The 23,933-nt window shown below is 36.8% G+C and overlaps 1 protein-coding gene across 1 annotated transcript in view; it reads left to right on the forward strand.

Annotated features, from left to right (window-relative positions):
- LOC308703061 (band 4.1-like protein 1) overlaps positions 1 to 23,933 on the forward strand; it is a 67,583-nt gene that overhangs the window by 22,987 nt on the left and 20,663 nt on the right. The window contains 9 exon segments of the mRNA XM_081386328.1: positions 5,899 to 5,966; positions 6,185 to 6,349; positions 13,399 to 13,503; positions 19,081 to 19,123; positions 19,214 to 19,289; positions 20,474 to 20,692; positions 21,456 to 21,543; positions 22,127 to 22,279; positions 23,326 to 23,423. Of these exon segments, the coding sequence (XP_081242454.1) occupies positions 5,916 to 5,966; positions 6,185 to 6,349; positions 13,399 to 13,503; positions 19,081 to 19,123; positions 19,214 to 19,289; positions 20,474 to 20,692; positions 21,456 to 21,543; positions 22,127 to 22,279; positions 23,326 to 23,423 (998 nt within the window). The 5' untranslated portion in view covers positions 5,899 to 5,915.

Genomic DNA, 23,933 nt, shown 5'->3' on the forward strand with positions numbered 1-23,933 from the left:
TCTACTATTGAATCCAACGTATCATCAGCGCTCGGATTCGCTTCCATGAGGCTGTCAAGGTAAACTAAACGCTACTGCCTATTTGAAAAGGGCCATTCAATATGCCCCGCCTTAGCTTCCTGTTTCAGTGGAAATGACATCAATGCATCATACAAAGCTGCGCGTTCCGAGGCACTTCATTGGGCCTTTAAAGGACAAGTTCGGTATTTTACACTTAAAGCCCTGTTTACAGATCGTTTCTGATGAAATAGAACGGTTAAGATTAAAATTTGGACACATGCTGCTGTCCCGAGAATTTTAGGTTTATTTCGCTTTCCCCAAAACCTCTAGAATGGGTGTATAGGTGCACTGGAACAATCCTTCATAAAACGCATTAAACTTTCGTTTACAAAGACGTGAAACTCACCGAGTGGTCAGGGGTGTTCACTGATATGCTCACACAAAAATCACTGCAAAAGATGCTTTCCAACAGGTTTTATCGTAGTTTTTGTCCAACTCCATTGACTTGTATTGAATGTGTTGTGTGAGGTACGGTATTACTCCACCGCTTCTTCTTCTGCTTCTTCTGTGTATTCAATGAAATGCCAGCGGTTTGCTTGCAATTGGCAAAGGTGCATTATCGCCACCAACTGGGCTGGAGTGTCTATTATTCAAGCTCTCAACGGAAGAATCTACGGGTGTGAGACGTTTGGAAAAATAGATCCACAGTTTTACAACGCATGGTAAAACACCTGTTGGAAAGCAACTTTTGCAGCGATTTTTGTGTGAGCATATCAGTGAACACCCCTGACCACTCGGTGAGTTTCACGTCTTTGTAAACGAAAGTTTAATGCGTTTTATGAACGATTGTTCCAGTGCACCTATACACCCATTCTAGAGGTTTTGGGGAAAGCGAAATAAACCAAAAATTCTCGGGACAGCAGCATGTGTCCAAATTTTAATCTCAACCGTTCTATTTCATCAGAAACGATCTGTAAACAGGGCTTTAAGTGTAAAATACCGAACTTACCCTTTAAGACCTTTAATAACTCTCTTGTTAACCATTATCAATTATTTCTTTTGATGTTAGGTGTTGGTTATTTTTAGGGAAAGGAACACATCCTCCTTGGCAAATGGTCGCCATTATTTTTGTCGAGCGTCACTTATGATCTCAGTGTCGTACCTTTGCCTTAGCAATCACAAATCGACTATTCCTTTAGCAATCACACTAAAGTATATCCCATTTATTCATCTCAGAATAATGGTTGTCCAATCAGTAAAATATGCTATACCCCCTGTCATCAAAAAGGCAGTATGTCACAATTGTATTACATTCTTTGAACTGAAGTATTTAAAGCAGTGCTTTACAGGGAGTCGATTTTTCCTGGAACTGTCCCAGGTGTATGAACTCAAAAGAGACCTATTAAGGTTAAGACATGTTGGCGTTTGTGTAGCATTTGAGCTGAGGTGCTTCTGTAGCTTTCTGAATGTTAGCAACAAGGGACAGATGTTCTGCAATTCATCTTGTGCTCTTTCCAAGAGCCGCAGTTTCCTGAGATATTTCACTCGGGGAGTTTTAGCACTCATATACATCCACACACTGTCGTCTTCTGAAGTGCTTGGATATTGGTCTTTTTAATCTCCCCAGATTCTTGTTGTGCAAATTGTCTTGTGTGTGGTTCAAAAACTCGACAGCATTAAATCCCGATATGAGCATCTGGATGTAGAATGTTAATCTCGGCTTTTCAACACTACGGTTCCTAATGCCACATTATCCTTCATCTGTTTACACGGAAGATGTAATTATACAGAGGAATTAAAGTCTCACTTATTAGGTAGCAGTAATTTGGCTGGCATTTTTAAAGAAGTGTTTTCTCTTTGTCTCTCTGAACTGCACTCCAGTCTCCCCTCCACCTGTCTTAGTATTTCTTCAGAAGCTTCCCATATGTTTGAAGAAGAATAAATTATCTTTGTCTTATTAATGAATGCATAATCAGAATCAGAGTCAATTTATGAGATAGAACCCCAGGCGTTTGTAACTTAATGTACCTGCCATCTTTTGTGCCATTTTGGACAATTTTTGTGGTTAAAATCTGTTGAATTAATTTAAACATGATTAACAGTGTTTAACAGAACTGAGACTGTTATTATTAGAAATGGCATATTTTTTGGAACTTTTGTAAAACTAAAAATATTATTTCAGTAACATGCCTGTCTGCTGCTCTATCCAAGATTTGAAAATGCTTTACGGGAGTTATTTATTAGTATTCACAGGCTGAATTGATCATTTCTTCTACATTCTTAGAAGAAAAGATTCTATATGGAACCTTAAAGGGTTTTGTCAGGCGCTTCTTATATTAGAAACTTTAGTGACTCCCATTATGGGAAAATTTTATGGATTTATTTTTAAGTGATTCAGTTTAGTTTAATTCATTTTTAATTATTAAAAAGCTCATAAATATATTTTATCACTAGACAAATGTAAATAACCCATTAAACATGAAAGTATTATGCAGTCATTTAAGACATTTGAGAACCTTTTTGGCATAAAAGGTTCTTTGAAACCCTAGGGTTCAATGTAGAAACAGTATTCCTGTACTGAAAATAAAATCAATTGTAACATTTAGACTATATAGCTATAATAAAAAAGGCTCACATTTCATTACATTAGCAGTGGGTGAACTGTGCTATTTAATTATGTGTGTCTCCTCTTCATTTAGTTGCATTCTGTGTGATTGTTTTAGGTTATTTCATTTATTCCTAGTAGTTGTCTTCAGGCTGTTGTGCTATGGTCGCATTAACATGTATGCTGTTTTCTGAGCTCAAGCAGGGTTGATTGAGACCTCAGCAGAGACAGGCTTGTTTTGTTAAGCTGTTAGCTTATGAGCCTTCATTGTATGTCTAAGGTTCACTTCTCTAGAGTTTATGTTAAGCCATGTTGCATTATACACACATACTGTACATACACACATTATGTTTTAAATAGTGGTCAAAATTGTTATATTTCTTTTGTGTTATATTTTAATTTAAGTTTTTTATAATTTTAGTCAAACATTAAAGGAGAACTCCGGTCAATTTTAACATTGAGCTAATTTTTTTGTACATTTGGAGTGCTGTCAGTACAGAGAACAACGACAAAAATCGGTGTTGCCTACATCGAGTTATTCTATTTTTAAAATTTGCACCCTGTTGACTTCAATGGGGCAAGTACTAAACCTGCTTTTAGCCTCTTAACATCCTTGATGTGTCATTACAAGTGCACAGAAAATGTGAGTGATTCTTTCTGAGTGAACACGAGTGAATCTGACTGCAGTAGTAAGTAATCGATTGCCGAGTTCACGCGCATAGGTTTAGTTACCTATGATCACGCGCGTGAACTCGGCAATCGATTACTTTGGACTTCAACAGAAAACAGGATGTAAACACAGATATTTGCGCTGGCTTAAATAACATCATTTTTATACATATCTTTCACATCTACTGCAGTCAGATTCACTCGTGTTCACTCAGAAGGAATCACTCACATTTTCTGTGCACTTGTAATGACACATCAAGGATGTTAAGAGGCTAAAAGCAGGTTTAGTACTTGCCCCATTGAAGTCAACAGGGTGCAAATTTTTAAAATAGAATAACTCGATGTAGGCAACACCGATTTTTGTCGTTGTTCTCTGTATTGACAGCACTCCAAATGTACAAAAAAATTAGCTCAATGTTAAAATTGACCGGAGTTCTCCTTTAAAACATTTTTTCATCTAAACATTGATTTGAGGTAACACTGACGACTATCAATTATTTGCATTAAGCACATGATTTAATTAGATTGCATGGAGGCACATAAATTAATTTCTAGACTATAAACTGACCTTCTTAGTCCAGTTAAAGGCCTCATCAATATATTGATCCGAAGACACATTAACTGAAAGAGAAGTAGCTGGAAAAGCAACTGTTACTATTCTGGTTCTTCATACATTTCTGTAGCTGCCATTTCATTTGGCTCATCTCATTTTTAGTAGATGATGTGTTTTTTAAGCACATGATTTAAAAAAAAGCTCTTTTCATCACATTAGTGTTAAGTTTTAATTTGACGAGTACAGTTTTGTCCTTTGTGTGCGCGGGGCATATAAAATGAACCTTGATTTGATACTTTACTAGTTGGTTGTAAATGGTTTTAGAGGGAGCGGTATTCCTGTTCTAGAGAGCTTTAGATTCAACACAATTCTGTGTTGTGCAGGATGAGTCATAAATATTTTTGGTCTCTTTTTCCAGAAGAGAAAGTCTGTAAAATTTTTAAGTCACCATGAAATCAAAATGGACTTTTAAAAATGGAATATTTATTATAAATTGATTTATCCGTGCACATCATTTGTTTGTTTCGAATTTCCATGCCCTTGTAATCTTTCATCAAAATAACTTCCCCTCCCTCTTGCATCGACATCTCTTCTCTGATAATGTGTTTACTGACTTTAAATGTTATAAATTCACAGTTCTTGATACTTTATCTTATTCTATCAGTCTATATTCTCTCCTATAGAATCTATAGCATCTATAGAACTGTCATGATGACCTAGCAATTGGATCACGTCGCGTGTACAGTTTGTTTAAATCTGACTCGTGATGTTTCCCGATCCTAAACTTCTCCCCATCATTTCTTGTCCTCTGTTTTATGAATAAAAGCATCAAGACAGCTTAAACCCTCAAGGCCGTAACAGTTCAGCTAAAATAATTAAAGCATTAAGTCCTCCATTAAGGCAAACTGCAGAGTTTCAGTTAAAACCGGTTAATTGGTAAAAGAGATAAGTCAGCGTCCAGAGTTAAATGTATAGATTAGCCATTTAATGGACTGGCTGTTTGTCTTCTGACTGAATCACGGGCACATTCGGATAGTGGATAGTACTTAAAGAATAACGATGAAAATTAGCATGGCCATATAAGGAGGTTTGTTTGTTGTAACTGCAATGCTTTTATTGAGTGATATTTGGAGATTTTCCATGGGGGAGATGTTTGGGGCTTTTAGTAGCGCAGCGTGGTGCAAGTGAATGAGATGGAAATGAAGGCGATTAGCATATTCGCAGTGGTATCAAACTGTCAAGCTGCAACACCTCAATACCATTAAACGTGGAGAAGTTTATTTGCTAAAAAGGATTGTCGATTTAGTCAGGTTTGAAGCGTTTTGCTTTTTTAGATTCAGCTTCTACATCCATCTTTCTTATTTTTATCAAGATTTCTATTCTAGAGAAAGAAAAATAGCATAGCCAATAAATAAAATGCTAATATTTTACTCATTTCATTAAGTGCTTCATTTCAACAGTACATCTGTTTACTCAAACCGTGTATCACAGCTTGTTCATTTATTGATATGAGATCATCACTAGCTAATGTTGAAGACATAAGGTTTGACACATAATAAGGACACATAATGTTTGTTTTTCCATCGATATATGTCAATGAACACATTCCTTGCGTTATAAGTCACCAGATGTCCTCTCTTGATTTAGTATTGATTCAGTATAGCTTATAGAGACTCTGTACTGGTCATTTGGTGACTGAAACATTCGCTATGCACACACATGAACAGTTCACAGCATGGCTCATTAGATAAACCAACAGATGTGTTTGTTCTTCTACTATCGAATCATATTAAAGGGATAGTTCACCTAAAGATGAAAATTCTGACAATTATTCAATAATCTCAGGTTGTTCCAAACACATGTTCATTTTGTGGAATACTGGATACGAGAGACATGAAAGTAGCACCAGTATGTTGTAAACGGTCAAATTCACAGTATGTACATGTTCATTAAAGTATGCTCATTAGCCTGTTAGGCCCATAAAGAAGTTAATATGAAATTAATATGTAGAGTGAGTGGAAAGTTTAATCTGTTTAATGAGTTTGTCCTAATCTTTTTTTTATTACTTTAGGACTGCAAGTGATTGCTATGTCAGAGAGAAGTTCAACCACAAAGAATACAGCAGACGGAGGTTATATGGTAAGCTTAAGATGTTTAGTTTATTAAAATATCATGCCTTATAATATGTTTGACAATGCCATGCAACTTTCTATTGTTTGAGATTCATTCGTAAAACATGCAAACTTTCATGCATTACTTTTGAATTCAGACCATTTTCGTTTCTAGACCGGAAAGCAGATTTGTTTTAAAATTTGTTTGGACTTTTTAAACTACACTCTTTGATCACTTTTATTCAGGATCACGATTCAAAGATGTCAGATGAGCACAGAGACACGGATGATTCTTCGGAGAAAACGCCAAGTAGGATTTCCAGATCCCCGCAGAAATCCTCCAAAAGACCAAAGACAGTGCCTGTGAAAGTCACTCTGCTAGATGGATCTGCCTATGAGACCGGGGTGGAGGTACAGCAGTTGCTTGCATGTGCTAAAACTAATATGTGTTGCTCTAAAGAAACACGGTGCTAGACCTCTAGGGCTCACAGCTATTTCACACACTGTTGTGCTGTAGTGCTCAATTCAACCACACCTCTGCCGACTGCTTAACCAGCAAGATTAGTTGTGATTTTCAAAATGTTTTAGTTTATATGTATTTTTTGAAAGAAATTATACTTTTATTCAGCAAGGATGCATTAAATTGATCAAATGTGAAAGTGAAGACATTCATTATACAAAAGATTTATATTTCAAATAAGTGCATGCTGTCCTATTTATCAAAAAGTCATGAAAAAAGTAACTATCATGGTTTCCACAAAAATATTACGCAGCACAACTGTTTTAACAAGAAACTATTACTGAATACTAAAGATTGATTATGATGAAAGATGAAACTATTTGTTATTAAATGTTGAATTAGTAGAAAGTAGATTATGATTATCGTTTCTTGTTAAAAAATTTGCATTAAAATAACAATATGTAGATATTTATTTTACTAAAATATTTTAAAACATGTAAAATTGCACAGACTTCCATAGTGACGCAAACACATTTTTCAATCAGTGTTTTAAACTGATTTACTGAAAAGGTTTGAAAGAACTGATTCAATGAAATGAGTCAAACTTCCTAACTTCCTAATTCCTAACATTTTTGCTACTGAGTCTTAAAGTAGTAGTAGCCCTTTATTGTCACTTAGTCACAAGTACCAGCGAAATTAGCCATCAACCTGTCCATACAAACATACATACAATATTACAAAGGGGGTAGACAGGACAGGAAGACAGAGGATTGAGGAAAAAAAAATACAGCATGACACGAGGAGAGGTGAGGAGAAAAAGGCAACCCCCAGACTATGCTCCTGTGTGGAGTACAGTGTGGGAACAGGAAAAAAACACCTCAGCAACATAAGCACATAATCAGTACACTCTACAACATGAACACAAAGTTAGGGTAGGCAATATTTTTCATAAACACCTTTTATTATACTAGTTGAAACTCTTCACATCCTGATAGTTCACGTCATCAGACTGGGAATTATGCGTTTCTGTGTCAACATTATCAACTCTGAAATGAATCTGCAGCAGTCAGGTGGTACAAGAAAGAGCTCTGTAAGTTGAGCATTTTTATTATGTTATGTTTGTAACAGTCATGTTCTTTTAGTTTTGTTTTCATGGACTTTTAGTTTGTATTCTTTAGTTCCTGTTTTCCCATGTCTGAGTTTCCCGCCATCATCAATTACCATGGACACCCATCTCACCAGCTGTCATTCATCATTTTCGTTAGCTCTGTGTATTTAGTTCCTCGTTGTTCTCTGTTTCCTGTCGGTTCTCGTTAACGCACTAGCTAAGTTTGGTTATGTATGCATTCTGATATTAAAGCCTGTTTATTCTTATATGGTCTTCATCGTGTTCCTGTTGAAGGCAAGCTGAGCCAGATCGTGACAATGTTATGCGCTTTGAGACATTTGGTAGTTTAACACATGACACTTTGTAGATCCTGCTGTGTGCGTTCATGTGTTTTGAAAGAGGCGTGGCTTTGGAAATGGTGGGATCTAATGTTTTCAAAGCTAGCTTGCTATTGCTAGCTACTCCGTAATTGTCCTTTAAATTAGAGGTCCTATGAAAATACATAATTTTAGCACTTTCATACTCATGTGAGCATGTGTGAACCTAGTCTTTTGAAAACTTAACAGCAAATCAAAAGCAAATTAGAATCACTGCAATATAAGTTTTAATTTAATAAAAAAAAATATTTGGAGTGAAAAATTAAATTCAGTTTAATTTTATATCTCCTTCAAAGAAGTATATTGCACATTTTTCTTGTATTTTATACACATAAATAAATAACTTTACTGAAGCTACACTATTTGACCCATACCAACCACCAGCTGTATCGACAATAGGAATATGTATAGATATTGCAATTAAAAAAAAAAAAAAAAAATCACGATGATGATCCCTGGACCTCACATTTCAATGCCTTCATCTGAATTTCACAGCCCGGCACTGCAGCTTCATGTTCCCCCGCTGCAGTGCTCTGGGGAGTTTCAGCACATGAGAAATGAATGCTAGTGTGGGCTGATGGGGGCGGAGGGTGTTCATTGATAGGTAAAAAGCTCTCCAGGGAGTGCCACATACTGCTCTGAGATCAGTGCCATGTCTGCCTGTGTGCCCCGGGGGTCTGCTGGCTGATGGATTTCCAGGGTGTATTCAGACATGTCTCTTCTCTGGGGTCTTATCCGTGGCTCTCTCTGGTAGTGTGTCCCATCCGTGTGCCATTACTGATGCTGCAACACTACTGCAAGAGAGACAGACTGTCCAATCTAAAGGTCAAAGGCTGCCTATACTTCCAGTCTTGTACGCTTCACTGAAGGGGAGGAGGATGGGAAATCTATAATTGTGTCATGTTGGTGGTCCCATGGAGTAAATAATGCTTCAGCCTTTCAGAGGAGGGTATACCAGGCTTGTGTATTTGTCACCCTTGGCTAAAGTTCACCCTGATTTAAAAAATTTGTCTTCATTTACTCACCCTCAGCTTTTTCCAAACCTGCCTGAAAGAATACAATATCCAAAATCCTTTCCATATAAGAAAATAAAAAAGGATGTTGATTCACAAGTGGCTGCTTTCAAACGCTCATAAGCGTGTTTATGGCCATGCTTTGTGAATCATTACATGTATGCCACTGTCTATTTAGTATCATTGAGATACTATTAGTTTTATTAATAGTTTGAATTGTGTTTTTGTGTAATATTTTCCACTTTAATTTCATTTAATGGTAGGGTAGGCAATTTTGAGTGGCTAGCAATAGCAAGCTAACTTTAAAAGCGTGAAGTCCCACCATCCCTTTTTAGAGCGTCTCCAAAGCCACGCCTCCTTCAAAACATATGAATGCACACAGTCTGCAAAGGTTCACGAGACGAGAGACGGCACATAAAATTACAATAATAATGAATGTGAACAACTTGTACCACCTGAATGCTGCAGATTAATTTCAGAGTTGATAGTGTTGATATAGAAATGCATAAATCCGAGTCTGAGGACGTGAACAGCTCCGGGTAGAACGTCACGATTTGCTATCTTGTAATTATGATTATGACGTGTCATTTTTTTATATGTAGACCACTTCTATTATTGATTGCTATCAGGATGTGAAGAGAGTTTCAACCAGAATAACAAAAAGTGTTTATGGAACAAATTGCCTATACCCTATCTTTAACTTTTTAACTTTATTATTTTTTTTTTACAAATCTATATTTTTTATACATTTTTATTTCAGTTTTAGTTATTTTAGTAGCCTACATCAAGCTGAGAAAATGAGAAATGTTGCCATGACAACTAGCTGAAATAAAATAAGTTTAATCTTTTTGTATATTTTATTTTAGTTAACATTTATTTTATATTAAGTAACTAAAATGTTTTTTTTATGGTTTTAGTTTAGTTTAGTTTTAGTTTAGTTACCACTCACTGATCTGGATGGATAAATTGCTTAAAGCTACACTGTGTGGGATTTTCTCCCATCTAGCGGTGAAATTGTCTATGACTACCAACTGAATATTACTTTCTAGCCCCTCCCATTCCGAGGGCGTTTTAACTCCTACGGTGGCCGTATTATTTCAAATCTGCCGGCAGTCGCGAGTAATCTCCCCCTCGCATTCGTCTCGGTGCCACTGAGTGTAAAAACTCGAAAGGCGAAGCTTGAATTTCCAGGTATGTCCCTCTTTGACTAATGTATTTTCAAGATGGAGGCGCAACATGGCTGCCGCCATTCGAGCGACTCGCTCCTATGTATTCTAAATGGCAGATTCTATGCTTACGAGAATACTTGATTAGTTGGTAGAAGTAATTACACATTAATGAGCACATATCATTTTGAAAGAACAAAGTGTTTTTTTTGCTAAGAATCAACTAAAAAAATTACACAGTGTAGCTTTAATAAACCATATCAACACAAATTAAGCCTAAAAACAATTTTACAACTGTTTAAAATTTTTAAACCAATATCATGTTTTCATCAAATAAAATGTTAGATTTTTCTACTGTTTGTAGGCCATTTCCCCTACTTCTTTATAAATTGTTTATTTGTTAGTGCTGTCAAATCGTCTACACACACACACACACACACACACACACACACACACACACACACACACACACACACACACACACACACACACACACACACACAAACCCATCGTTCCGAACCTGTATGACAAATATTTTGACTTCCTTTGTATGAAGAAAAAATAAATAATAACTTATATTATTATATTAACTTATATATATAAGTTAATAAGTTAATATAATAATATAAGTTATTATTATTATTATTTTTTCTTAATACAAAGGAAGTCAAAATATTTGTCATGTTCCACAGAAGAAAGTAAGTCATACAGGTTTGGAACCACCACATGAGGGTGAGTAAATGAATGGGAACATAGTTTGTGTAACATTAGCAGCATTATTAGCTGTTTGCTAACATAGTCAAGCAAAAGGCTAATCATATTAATTACTGCTATGTGTAAAGAGCCATACCATTGTGCAGCGTTTACCTCAGTAATTTGGCCGAGTGAATCTCTGAGCTGGTGTGAGCGAATGGAGGTGGGGCTAATTAGCATATTCATGGACCGTTTAAATATTTCATTTTGGTGATCAAAGATGAGTTTTAAGGTATAAAATTATTGAATACAGGAGGACTTTAAGATATTAATATATTGCTGTGACAGTTGTGATGAGAAGTTTATTAACTACAATAATAATAACCTGTTCACTTTCATTGTATGGAAAAAAGCAGCCTGAGAATATAGCTAGATATCTTGTTTTCTGTTCCACAGATGAAGGAATGATTTGAGTGAGGATGGATAAACTGTCTCTTTAAATATCTGATGACTCCACTGAAACAATGGCTTATTCTTGAGTTGATCAAAGAGAGAAGTACAATCTCAAGAGTCTAATAGATCTAAAGTACCAAAGCATGTTAATGTACATTTCATTTATTCTTTCTGTCACATCATCAATAAAAAGAAATCTTTGCACTACACTGTAGATACAAACAGTAGAGCACATCTCATTACGAGCCTTGCTGATGGAAGCAAACTGTGAAAGTACAATACCGCCTGAAATCACCAATGGCAATAAACACAGTATACTGATGTTAGTCAGAACTCCGAGTACAGTTCTGCACCCAGGGATCCATTCAAATTGAGTCTTTCACATGAATTCATGTTATTTATGAATATGAAATTGCCTTTACATACCAAAATAATGTTCTGTTGCAATTGAGGGGCTCCCTAGCTAACTTAAGAAGCCTTTGTATGGTAGCACACCCACTCTCTCTTTCTCTCTGCCTCTTAAAAAAAAAACCTTGTGCTTCAGCCATGAGAGGCCAGGGAAGCGACACACACACATGCACAGACTCACACACATAAAACCTCACCACTTCTGTTGCCATGGAAACAGCTGCGCTGTATCTCTGTCGCCGCGGGTAAACGGGCTCCCTGGGCGGCGAGTGCTTAGTGTTTCTTTAGAAAGGCAAAGCCAGAGCTGGTGTCTCAAGCGAGTTGCATATGCCACTCTTTTGTGCAGAATAACTGGGTGTGGTCAGAGAGGCACACAGATGCTTAGCTATGACTGAAGAGAAATCTTATCTTCTTGACTGTAATCTAATTATATTTATATTTACACATATTATTGCCCAGCTACTTATATTAAGTTAGATGTGTAAGGGAGTGCATTAAAATTGAGTTATGCAAACTTAGCTGTGGATTATCACGCTTATATCATGGTCACATTCTGCACGCTTTAAATCAGACACAAAGAAAAGTAGTAAAGATTTATCTGAATGAATTACAACATTTATTTGAAAGAATTATCACGAGAGAGAGAGTGTGTGTGTCAGAGGCGGCCTTTGCAATTAGAAGGCCTTTTTCAATGAAACAGCAGATGCCCTACCTTTCTCCAGAAAAAAAAAGACGGGCAAACCCATTGTATGCAATGCGACTGCAATTACTTTATCTCTCTTATATTTATAATGTTATCTCATATTTTGCTCTTATTGGTCTATTTATAAATGCATTCTATCTCTTTAACCAGAACTATCCCAGACAATAACATAGTGTCGGCCCAGATCCGGGCCACATCTGGTGCAAGTGGATTCAAAGCGTACCAGATGTGGGCTGGATCTGGGCCTACACTATATGTTATAATCACGACCGAAAACAAAAACAGCATTCAATCTTCGTCCCTTAGTACCTCAGCTATAATTAAATTATACTAAAACCGCCAGTAGGTGGCAGCAAATCATTGTCTTACCGAGTTAGCCATTGAATCATTCAGTCAAACGATTCGTTCAAAACGGCTGTAGTGACTGAGTGAGTCGTTGGGTCATTCATTAGAACGATTCTTTCAAAAAAGTGGATTCATTCAGTAGCGAAACTGAAACTGTGTTGCTCAGAGACGCACAATGGCTGTACTGTTTGAACTATTTCAAGTGAAACGGGTGAAACATAGCATAGTCTGCTATTGGTGTGTGCGTGTGAGAGATGCATGCAGTTTTGTTTATTAACCGCTAGAGTGCAAAAGTTACATGGTGTACCTTTAGTATAACAGCGATTAAACTGATTGGAACTACTTAATTGAACGCACTCCTTCAAGCCAATCAGAATTGAGTATTCAGACATACCATGGTATAAATAAATATATTCAACATTATCTGCGTACATGCATACCTGACATAAAGCAATAAATTCTAGATATTGCAAATCTCAACTGCTTGATTGCTTGTATACTCACAAAATGTAAACTATATTATCGCCCAGCTCTAATCTGCTTTAGAATCCAGGTACCATCCAGAAATCCAGGTACCATCATTTACTCAAGGAAAGGTTACTTTCCCCAGTAAAGAGACTAGCAATGCTCCCAACTTTGATTAAAATCGGAAGGGGGTATTTTCTATGACAAACACTAAATCAGTCCCTTTTCTCTTGTGCTCTTTCTCTGTTCTTCTTCATCTCTGTGTAAAGAAGCTCTGCAAAGGACAAGTGCTACTGGATGCGGTATGTGAACATCTCAACCTCTTGGAGAAGGACTACTTCGGTCTATCCTTCAGTGACACGGAGAGCCAAAAGGTCAGAGTTATATCCTTCCATTGTACTAATACAAAATTCTGTCATGAAACTCTAGATGGCGCTGGCTGATCGGTTCTTAACTGAACCTGCTTTCAATCACATCATTCTCTGTAGGGCACAGCTGATTGGTTCCTGCTGTATCAGTAGCCAATGAGCTCGCTGTTCAACATTCAAATGCTTGTTCAGCATTTGCTGTAGAAGTTGCAGCTTGTTTTCAGAAACCCTCCACCTTCCCCAGCTCCACTTGTATAGATCTGCCATGGGTAATTCATATATGTTATATCGTAAAGCAGCAGCATATCTTGCTCACAGCAGCGTGTTGTGTATGTATTGGCAGTAGCAAGTCCTGTAATTGCTTTGCAGCAGCAGCGTAGCAGATCTATTCTCCCAAGACCAAATAAATCAACATTGTCATATAAATTACAATGAATGCCAAACACTCGGAGTTGACATGACAGAATTTCTCTTATATAATTGCTGTAACTTAAAGGGATACACCACCGTTTTTTCATATTAAACTATGTTATTCCCTTAACTAAGACGGGTTGATACATACCTCTCTCATCTCAGTGCGTGCACTTAATCGCTCTAGCGAGATAAAAAGTCACGCCTGATCCTCTTCCTCTCACTTCTGTCAATAGTAGAAAGAGGATCAGGCGTGATTTTTTTACTGCGCCGAGTCGAAGTACTTCCAAAAGTGCTATTACGCCATACATTATAGTTCTCCTTTTTAACCCGCTTAGAAAAGCGCCACGTTTTATTTTGTCACCATACTTGGTCGTATAACTACTCGTGTAACTGTTTTTAAATAGGGAAAACGTTGATGTGTTTGGTCACTTCTAAATTCATTGCTGTTAGATACCATTGAATATACTGGGGTAAGCTAAGTGCTTTCAAAGTGTCACCGCGCGCTAGAGCGATTGAGTGCACGCACTGAGATGAGAGAGGTATGTATCAACTCTTCTTAGTTAAGGGAATAACATAGTTTATATGAAAAAACGGTGGAGTATCCCTTTAACAGAGCACATTCTGATGACACTTTTTTGTTATTCCTAATTTAAACAGTCCTGTTAATGGTAATGCAATAGATTCATTTATTGATTGTTTACGTGATTGTTAACTTGTATTCAAATTAGGGCTGTCAATCGATTAAATTTTTTAATCGCGATTAATCGCATATTGTCATGAGTTAACTCGCAATTAATCGCATTTAATCGCACATTTTTTTAAATTGTTCTAAATGTACCTTAAATTAATACTTTTCAAGTTTGTAATACTCTAATCAACGTGGGCATGGATAAATATAGATGCTTTATGCAAATGTATGTTTATTATTGAAACCAGTCAATATAGAGCATAAGGACATGTTTCAAAGGTCACAGATGTTTTTCAAAGAACTTGTTCATGTCTATTAGACACATATAGAAAGAACAAAGAAATACCAGGTTCCCATTACTTCTCTTTCTTTGCCCTGAGCAATTTACTAACACAAACATGTTTAAATTTTTGCATGACAGGGCAGCTCTTCTGAAAATACTAAATGTACATTTATTATTTATTAGCCTATTACATTGTAGTTTGTCTCTCTCTCTGTGCCCATCTTGATGAAGCTAAATTCTCAATAAAACTGTTTTCATTGGTATATTTTACTGTTTCTGTTGTCAAACAACGGAATGAATTTGAAATGGTGACTGAAACGCGACCCATTAAGACATAACCAGCTCTCCCTTCCAAGACGTTAATCTGCACAAAAATTCTGATAATCGAGCCGTCTATGGGATCAAATTCCCGCCAAATATATAGCGGTCGCGTATAAAAAAATAATAAGCGTGAATCAAAAATTTAAAAACACATGTAAAAATATATTGCACAAACTGAAAAAAAGAATGCAAAATGATCAGAATAGCAAACAACGTGGTCACGGATCAAAATATAATAAGCGTGAATAAAGAAATAACAAGCATGAATAAAAACTTTAAAAACATTAAAAGTTATTTTGCACAAAACTTAAACTTATAGTCATGCTTTGTTAAAAAGTATGGTTTTATTACTGTGTACTTTGTGCTTTCTTGCATTTTCTGCTCATATTTTACTCTTTTGTACGCTTGTGCTGTTTTTCTCTTCGCTCTTCTTTCTATGTTCTGCGCTTGCTCTTCCAAATGTTGCAGTTCGAGTTTCATGTAAATTAGGGCGGGCTTAAGCGTCACCATTGGTCCACTAGTTCTAGATTGACAGATACTCCTCTAGCCAATCAATCGAAGAGGGGAGTTGACGTCACACCAATGCGACTCGTGGCTGCTGATGCTTACTTGTTATACAGGGGAAGACGACCATCAACAGGACACCTTTAAACTGCATGTGTGCCTGCAACTCAAACTGTTGCCGGTATACGTATACCTGGCAATATGGTATAGTTAAATTCGTCATCCTAACAACGACCTGTTACAGTTATGCCTGTCTGATGATCCATCATTCACCTCTAATGCACTGGACCTGGCACCGCGAGCGTCGATCTTCTCCGAGCAGCCACCACCTACTGGCCGTTTTACTTTCATATTTAATCAATAACAAGGATGTGTAATGTCGGTCCTGGGTGCAGAGTTTAGCTCCTTCAACCCTAATCAAACACACCTGAACCAGCTAATCATCGTCTTTAGGATATTTAAGACAGGTGAGGTTTTTAATCGGAGTTGACGCTATACTCTGCAGGACAGCGGCACTCTAGAAACAACGTTACCTATCGCTGATGGAGATGTTGCTGTATTCAAATTTTAAGCTATATTTAAAACATTAATTCGAAAGTAATATGCAATTATGTAGCTATGTAAGTAAACACAGTAAGTTTGTAATAAATCACTGTATTAAATTCAACTGGTTTCTGTATATCTTCTCTGTAACACAATCATTTTCAATAATCTTGTCAAATTTGGCGAGGTTAATAAAAAAAAGGTAGGCAATGCGTAGCGGCGACAGGTCAAAGTCCTAAAGTCTTCAGACAATGGCCGTTTTTAACTTAGTTTTTGCAACGAATTGTAGTGTTTCATAATTGCAGGATGTTTCGCTTACAGCAGCCTTAACATATTGACATCATGAGCCAAGTAATATTGTTTAACACCAATTACCAGTGTGCACATTAACATTCTCATGTATCTAAAAAAAAATGAATTTAATTATTTATGTCCAGAGTTCAGATAGCTTTACTGCTTAAAAAGTCTTTGTAAAGTTAGATTGAACTGCCGTCTTCCCTTGTAAGTGTAGCACTCCTGAAAAGGAGTATAATGATTAAAGAAAAATGAAATAAAAGAGAGTGCAGCAGAGCTTCTTTGTTGTTATATTTACTCAGAATGAAGTGCTTCACGGGCGCGCACCACCCACTGAAGTGTGCGGTCATAGATATCTATGTGTGCGGTGACCTATTTTTTTACAGTCTATGGCGGTGACGCAATCACGCTGGTATGCCAAGCGAAAATAATTAATTTAATAAATGCACATATCAAAGCACACATAAGAAATTGAACAGTATATAAAAGTATTAGAAAAATAACATTTTAGTATATTATAATGGAATTGAAGAAATTGTACAAACATAAACAGCTTGTACCACAGGTCGCATTAGTGTGACGTCAACTCCCCTCTTCGATTGATTGGCTAGAGGAGTATCTGTCAATCTAGAACTAGTGGACCAATGGTGACGCTTAAGCCCGCCCTAATTTACATGAAACTCGAACTGCAACATTTGGAAGAGCAAGCGCAGAACATAGAAAGAAGAGCGAAGAGAAAAACATCACAAGCGTACAAAAGAGTAAAATATGAGCAGAAAATGCAAGAAAGCACAAAGTACACAGTAATAAAACCATACTTTTTAACAAAGCATGACCATAAGTTTAAGTTTTGTGCAAAATAACTTTTAATGTGTTTAAAGTTTTTATTCATGCTTGTTATTTCTTTATTCACGCTTATTATATTTTGATCCGTGACCACGTTGTTTGCTATTCTGATCATTTTGCATTCTTTTTTTCAGTTTGTGCAATATATTTTTACATGTGTTTTTAAATTTTTGATTCACGCTTATTATTTTTTTATACGCGACCGCTATATATTTGGCGGGAATTTGATCCCATAGCCGTCGTCTGATGAAATCAAATTCACATAAGATAAAGACAATATCTGTGCTCTGATTTCGGCTATACTTGTAAAAATAGAGAAGCAACATAATATCTGTGCTTAACTGAGTTAAAGCGCTGCTCCTCCGCGCGAGACGGAGAGAGAGAGAGAGAGCGAGAGAGAGAGGCGCGCGCGCGTGCTGGGAGAGCAGTACCGGCGGTACCGGTAGATTCTCAGAAACTAAATAAGGTTTTGGCGCTTTGTTGAAGGGAAAAAATCGCTAAAGGGGTCTGCAATGTCGCTAAGTTAGCAACACTGTGTATCTCCATTTCTCCAACTAGGGGTTGGGCCACGGGTCAAACAGAAAATACGCGCTGCGTTAATCGCACGTTAAAAAAATTAGTGCCGTTAATATGATTTTGCGTTAACGCGTTATTAACGCGCTAACTTTGACAGCCCTAATTCAAATGCAAACATCCAAAGCAATCTTATGCTTTTCCTCATTTGTAACTAGACGACAGGGTATGTTGACCAATATGCAAGATCTCGTTCTAACAAGAGCATCCATATATTTTATATTCCCACTACCATGACCTCTTTATTTAAAAATAGAGCATTACTGGCTTTGTCGTGCACATACGTGGGTTGTGGTACTGTGGTTATTAGGGGGCTCTGAGAGTCCTTGTGACTGAGACTGTTAGGGGCAGGATTTGATTGACTGAAATGTTCTTGAGCAACTCCCCAGTCTTAGTTTAGCCATAATGACCCTGCCTGCACTCCCACGGCTATCCCAGTCTAGTTCCACTTACCTCTTTTTCCCAGTTGAGACTCTTGTGCCTGCTGCTGTGATCAGCAGGGATTGTTCCCAGGCCAACAAATATGATCACACTGCAGTTTGAATGATTTCCGTTTGAAAGCCACATGTATCAAGCATGGGAAGCGAGACCTATGGAGAGTGCAAGGTTTGCCAGAGAAACTTGTAAAGGCAGAAATTGGCCATTTTTCAAATGTAATGTAGAAGATTTATGTTACTGTATGAAGCCATTCGCGGGCCGGGTGGGCAGATAAAAATAACCAAGCTTTTAGTGGAAAAATCTTTAAGTAGTTTCTGAGACAATTTCTCTCCCGCTTTTATATTTTACATATATCAGTGGTCATTTATTGATTTGATTAGTGATAATGTGAGATGTGAATAAGGCAGTTATTTTCATCTCTCTGGACCGAGATGAGCTGGCATTAAATGTTTTCGTGTGTCACCAGGCTTTGGGTGACCTTACTGGAGTGCGGTGCGCCAGAGATGACATTTATCTACTCTTTTAGTGCTCCTGTGGCTGTAGAATATTAATGCGCTGACCATTTTACAGAATATGTATGAGGTGATTGCTCCTGCCGTGGAGGAGACTGTGCTGAAACTGCGGCATTTGCTTATCAGTGTGACCTGCTTGATAGAGGAATTTTTGTTCTCTCTTTCAGAATTGGCTAGATCCTTCAAAAGAAATCAAGAAACAAATCCGTGGTAAGTGTAGGAGAATAAGATACATTGGCTCTGTGACCTTGGTTGCCCGAATCTGATGATGAATGTGAGTTTGTGTCTGATTGTTTTTAGTGGGTCCCTGGCATTTCTCCTTTGCTGTCAAATTCTATCCTCCCGATCCGTCTCAGCTGATTGAAGACATCACACGGTGAGTGTAAACATGTTCAAGCTGAAATGTGTAATTTCTGTGGCAAAAATAAAGACTGTCTTTAAAAACGTTCGCTGAACACTGCCACTGTCTGGTATTGGTCCGCAAAAAAGATAATTCCACCCTAAATTCACGGTTGAGCCAGTGTTGCTGTGCTGGTTGTGATGTTTTGATAGCGGCACTATTTAAGGAAATGGACCCACATTAACCTAATTTTGAAGAAAATGTTCAATTAAATTAAATTAAAATGTATATAATAATAATTATTATTATTTTTACTATCCCTGTTACCCTACATAGGACAAGCAGTTTTAAGAAATGGATGGATGGATGGATGGATGGATGGATGGATGGTTAATAATAATAATAATAATAATAATAATAATAATAATGTTAAATAATATATACAATATATTTTATGTGTTTGAGTATGTATCTATATTATAATTATATTCATAAGAATATATATTCTTACAAATATAATCATATTATAGAATAATTTATAAATTGTCCTCAGTGTAGTGTAAAAGTATTTCATTCATTTAATTTAAATGGTAAATTATTTATACGAATCAGTGAGATACTAATATACTTTAATTTACTAATAATATTTTGAATTAGTTTTTATTTCTATTTTTATTTTTATTTTACAATATTATTTTTTCAGGTTTTTTTGTACATATGTGTCCATGCAGTTTTTATTATTTTTTTCATTTCTAGTTTTAGTTCTTTTAGTACATCAAGTTAAACTAAATGAAAATGAGAACTTTTGTCTAGACAACTAGACAAAATAAATGAATAAGTTTAATATAGTAAGATTAAAAAAAAAAACATTCAGTTAATGTTTATTTTATTTCAAGTAACAAAAAGTAAAGTTTTTGTTAACTATAACAACCCTGATACGTATTATGTATTAGACTTCCGAGACTAATTCACTTGAAATACTTAGCATTTCTGTTATATACAAAATATAGTACTACTGTACATGTTAGATCAAGCTACATGTACGCATATCATTCCGTTGTGTATTTTCGTGTCTTTTATCTATATGTTTCTTCTTGTATCTTTAATGTATGGTATAAATAAAATATATATAAAGGTAAATGACCACTAATAATGTAATTTAAAGTGATTAAATAACTTTGGTTGTGATTTGATCGTTGTGTGTGTGTTTTTATGGACAGGTATTACCTGTGTCTGCAGCTGAGGGAGGACATACTGTCAGGTCGTTTGCCCTGCTCGTTCGTCACTCACGCTCTGCTGGGTTCGTACGCTGTTCAGGCTGAGCTAGGAGACTATGACCCAGAGGAACATGGGACAGACTACATCAGCGAGTTTCGCTTCGCCCCCAATCAGACCCGTGAGCTGGAGGAAAGGGTGATGGAGCTGCACCGTACCTACAGGTGAGAAGAGCTGGCCTGCATAGGGAGCAGCCGTTTCCAGGGCTGTTAATTCATTTTAGTCATATTAATTACATGATATGCTGATTAATTAATTGGAATAATCCCAATTAATCACATTTATCAGTGTTTGCTGAGAAATTCCCTAAATGAAGATAACCTAAAGACATAACATTATTATGGTAGACGATTAAAGCATTGAATAGACTTTAGAATCTTAATAAATTAATATATAATTTTATATCCTGACCCAGACCACAGCAAGCCATTTTTGCAGTCAAATTTGTTAGTTTGTCCAAGATAGGTCTGGGATCACAAAATATAAAATACAGAATTTAAATGGTTTGAAATTTCCTGGTAACACTGAATTTAATTGAATTTAATAATCACACGCATCTAACCTAGAACCTTAAACCACAGCCTAATCCTATAGTTCATTATTATTACTCAGTCCTTAAATGTATAATTACACTGAAACACAGACATTTTAAAGTAAAGGGTAACCAAATTCCCTATTAAATAATTTCTTTACAGATCAGGATGCATAAATAATTGCCCACATTTGTATCACTTAATAATAATAATAATAATAAATATACACTAAATAATAAACACTAAATTAACAGATTCAATTAAATTCTATTTACAGATACTGGTAGCAAGCAGCACAAGCAATTAAATAGCTCAAATATTCAGCAACATGTAACATATGTTTTTATACAGTTTTTTTAATTCTGAAATTCTCAAAATGATGACCTGTGCTCAGGGGCATGAGTCCTGCAGAGGCTGAGATCAACTTCCTGGAGAACGCCAAGAAACTTTCCATGTATGGCGTTGATCTCCATCATGCTAAGGTATGATGCTGTGATTTATGAAATGGTACTGCTTGAATTGAAGTGTCCGTGTTGTACATGGTACATCCTAAACTGTATATTTGGTGGTAGGTGATTTCTAGTTCTCGTTCAGGGGGTCTGAAAAGAACAACGAGAAAAGAAAAGGATTTTCCAGCCTTACACATGAAACTGAAATGCCAATTGTAGTAGTTCTATAACCAAGTGACATACGAATTTGCATCAAAATACTTAGAATTTTGATTGGACGCGCCCTTTGCAAGTTAGAAGAAATTGATGTCAAAAAGAGATTTTGTTAGTGTTTTCTCATGGCTTTTGAAAGAAGATAAGCCTATTTATTTTGCCATCCCAACTCTGCATGATTATATGGTTATTTGTATTTACATTTTTGGGATTTAACAATGTTTTCCCCTGCGGTCCACAACCCTATTAGAACAGACCTGTGATCCAATTTTGCAATTTTACAGGCTCAGATCTCATAGGATGAAATCCTACAATAACCCCTTGGTGTGCCATTGACAGTCTGAAACTGAAATGTGACTGAAAAGCTAAGCATCTAGATTTTTTGTGTTTATGCGTTTTAAAGGACTCTGAAGGCATTGACATCATGCTGGGAGTGTGTGCCAGTGGACTCTTGATCTATAGAGACCGACTGCGAATCAACCGATTCGCCTGGCCCAAGATCCTCAAAATATCCTACAAGAGAAGCAACTTCTACATCAAAATCCGACCTGGAGAGGTAGAGAAAAAGGTCTTTTGAGATTTTCCAGGTTTTTCTTGTTAGATTTCGCTTGTAGATGCATGTTCAAGCATTAGCTAGATAAGGATGCCGTACTAAGACTGTGGGTGAAGAAATGCTGTGGGCGTGAAAATGGGTGGATAATCTGCATGATGTGGTTTTATTAGAAAAGAATGGGACGTTTTTCGAGTATTTGAAATCACTCTTCAGGCTTTCAAATTACACAGTGCTCTGAAGACTGATGTGGGTGTTCTTCCACCGCTTCGCACAAAAGAAAAAAAATATTTCTTAAGCACATTTCTAATTACGCCATTTAAAAAATGTCTTTAATTATGTCTCAACAAACACTACTTATATTGTTTGAGGTTTTGCTCTTTAGTGTTTGCTAGCTTGCTGAGTGTGGAAAGGATGAGGGTTTTAAAACATTAGGCTGAGCTGTGAAATTTTTTTTGCCTAGTGGGCACAGAGACAGAGAGAGAAGCAGCAAATGAGAAGAGATGAGGTTAGGAGAGAATTCAATGCGGAGAGAGGAAAGAAAGAAGGCAAAATAAGTTGCAGAAGTCTTTATTAGAAGTCTTAAGGATTCTGCTGTGTGCTTTTACAGGGTTGTTTTCTTTGATTTTCCTCTCACAATGGGATTCTCGACTGTCACAAAAGCATGGTATTTCTTTGACTCTGCACGGCATGTGCGAGGGTCAAATATGAATGCTCGACAATATCTCAACGCCTTTATTCAAGATGCTTCACTGTTCAGCATCTTATCAGCATAACAGGCTCCATTCTGTGGACCTTGATCTTTTAGATTTTAATATTTACTCTCATTCTTATGCAGTTTCTCTGCAGCATTCTTTAGAAATTCTGGTTACGTTCTGTTTGGATAAATAAAGGCATGCAGAATTGTGCCCTGTCGGTTGATCTGAGCTTTAGCAGCACACAGATTTTACACCTCGTCAAATCTCCTGTCAAGTAACACGTTACAACTCTGCTTTCCCTTCACACCCCCCACTTCCTCCCCTTCACATGCCAACACTCCCCTGCACTCCCAGTACGAGCAGTTTGAGAGCACCATTGGCTTCAAGCTTCCCAACCACCGTGCTTCTAAGCGCTTGTGGAAGGTCTGCATTGAACACCACACATTTTTCAGGTAGGCGCTCACTGTTCTATAACCATTGCCACAACACTGGGCACAGTCATTTTTTTTAAGTGTGAGAATGCAGGCGTTGGGTCTTGTTTTGTTTCTTTGTACCTTCATTGACAGAGTTGGAGTCTCCGCTTAAACATGACCTTGGCCTATAGGCCATGACACACCAAAATGACATCAAAGAACTAGCGGTGACGAAAGCCGACTGTGTTATCGTCTCGTGACGTGTGCTTCTGGGTCAAAAAAGTTGGGGTTGAACAGAAAGAGAAACCGAAACTATGACTGTGGATATAAAAAACATAAACAAAGCAGTGCTTGCTTACCATTCTGAATATAAATCATGTTGAACACTTCATTCCAGATGGCCATGTCATTATGAACATTTTTGCGTATCGGAATGCTCAGGGAAAATCTAATTCAAACCAAAAGCCAATCAGAGTTCTCTCTCTCAACGACAGCACGGACACCGACTGATTCAACATGCTTAATCGGACAAAAAAAAACACAGGGTCT

The sequence above is a fragment of the Scardinius erythrophthalmus genome (assembly GCF_964197995.2).
Source record: "Scardinius erythrophthalmus genome assembly, chromosome: 15".
NCBI classification, from domain to species: Eukaryota; Metazoa; Chordata; class Actinopteri; order Cypriniformes; family Leuciscidae; genus Scardinius; species Scardinius erythrophthalmus.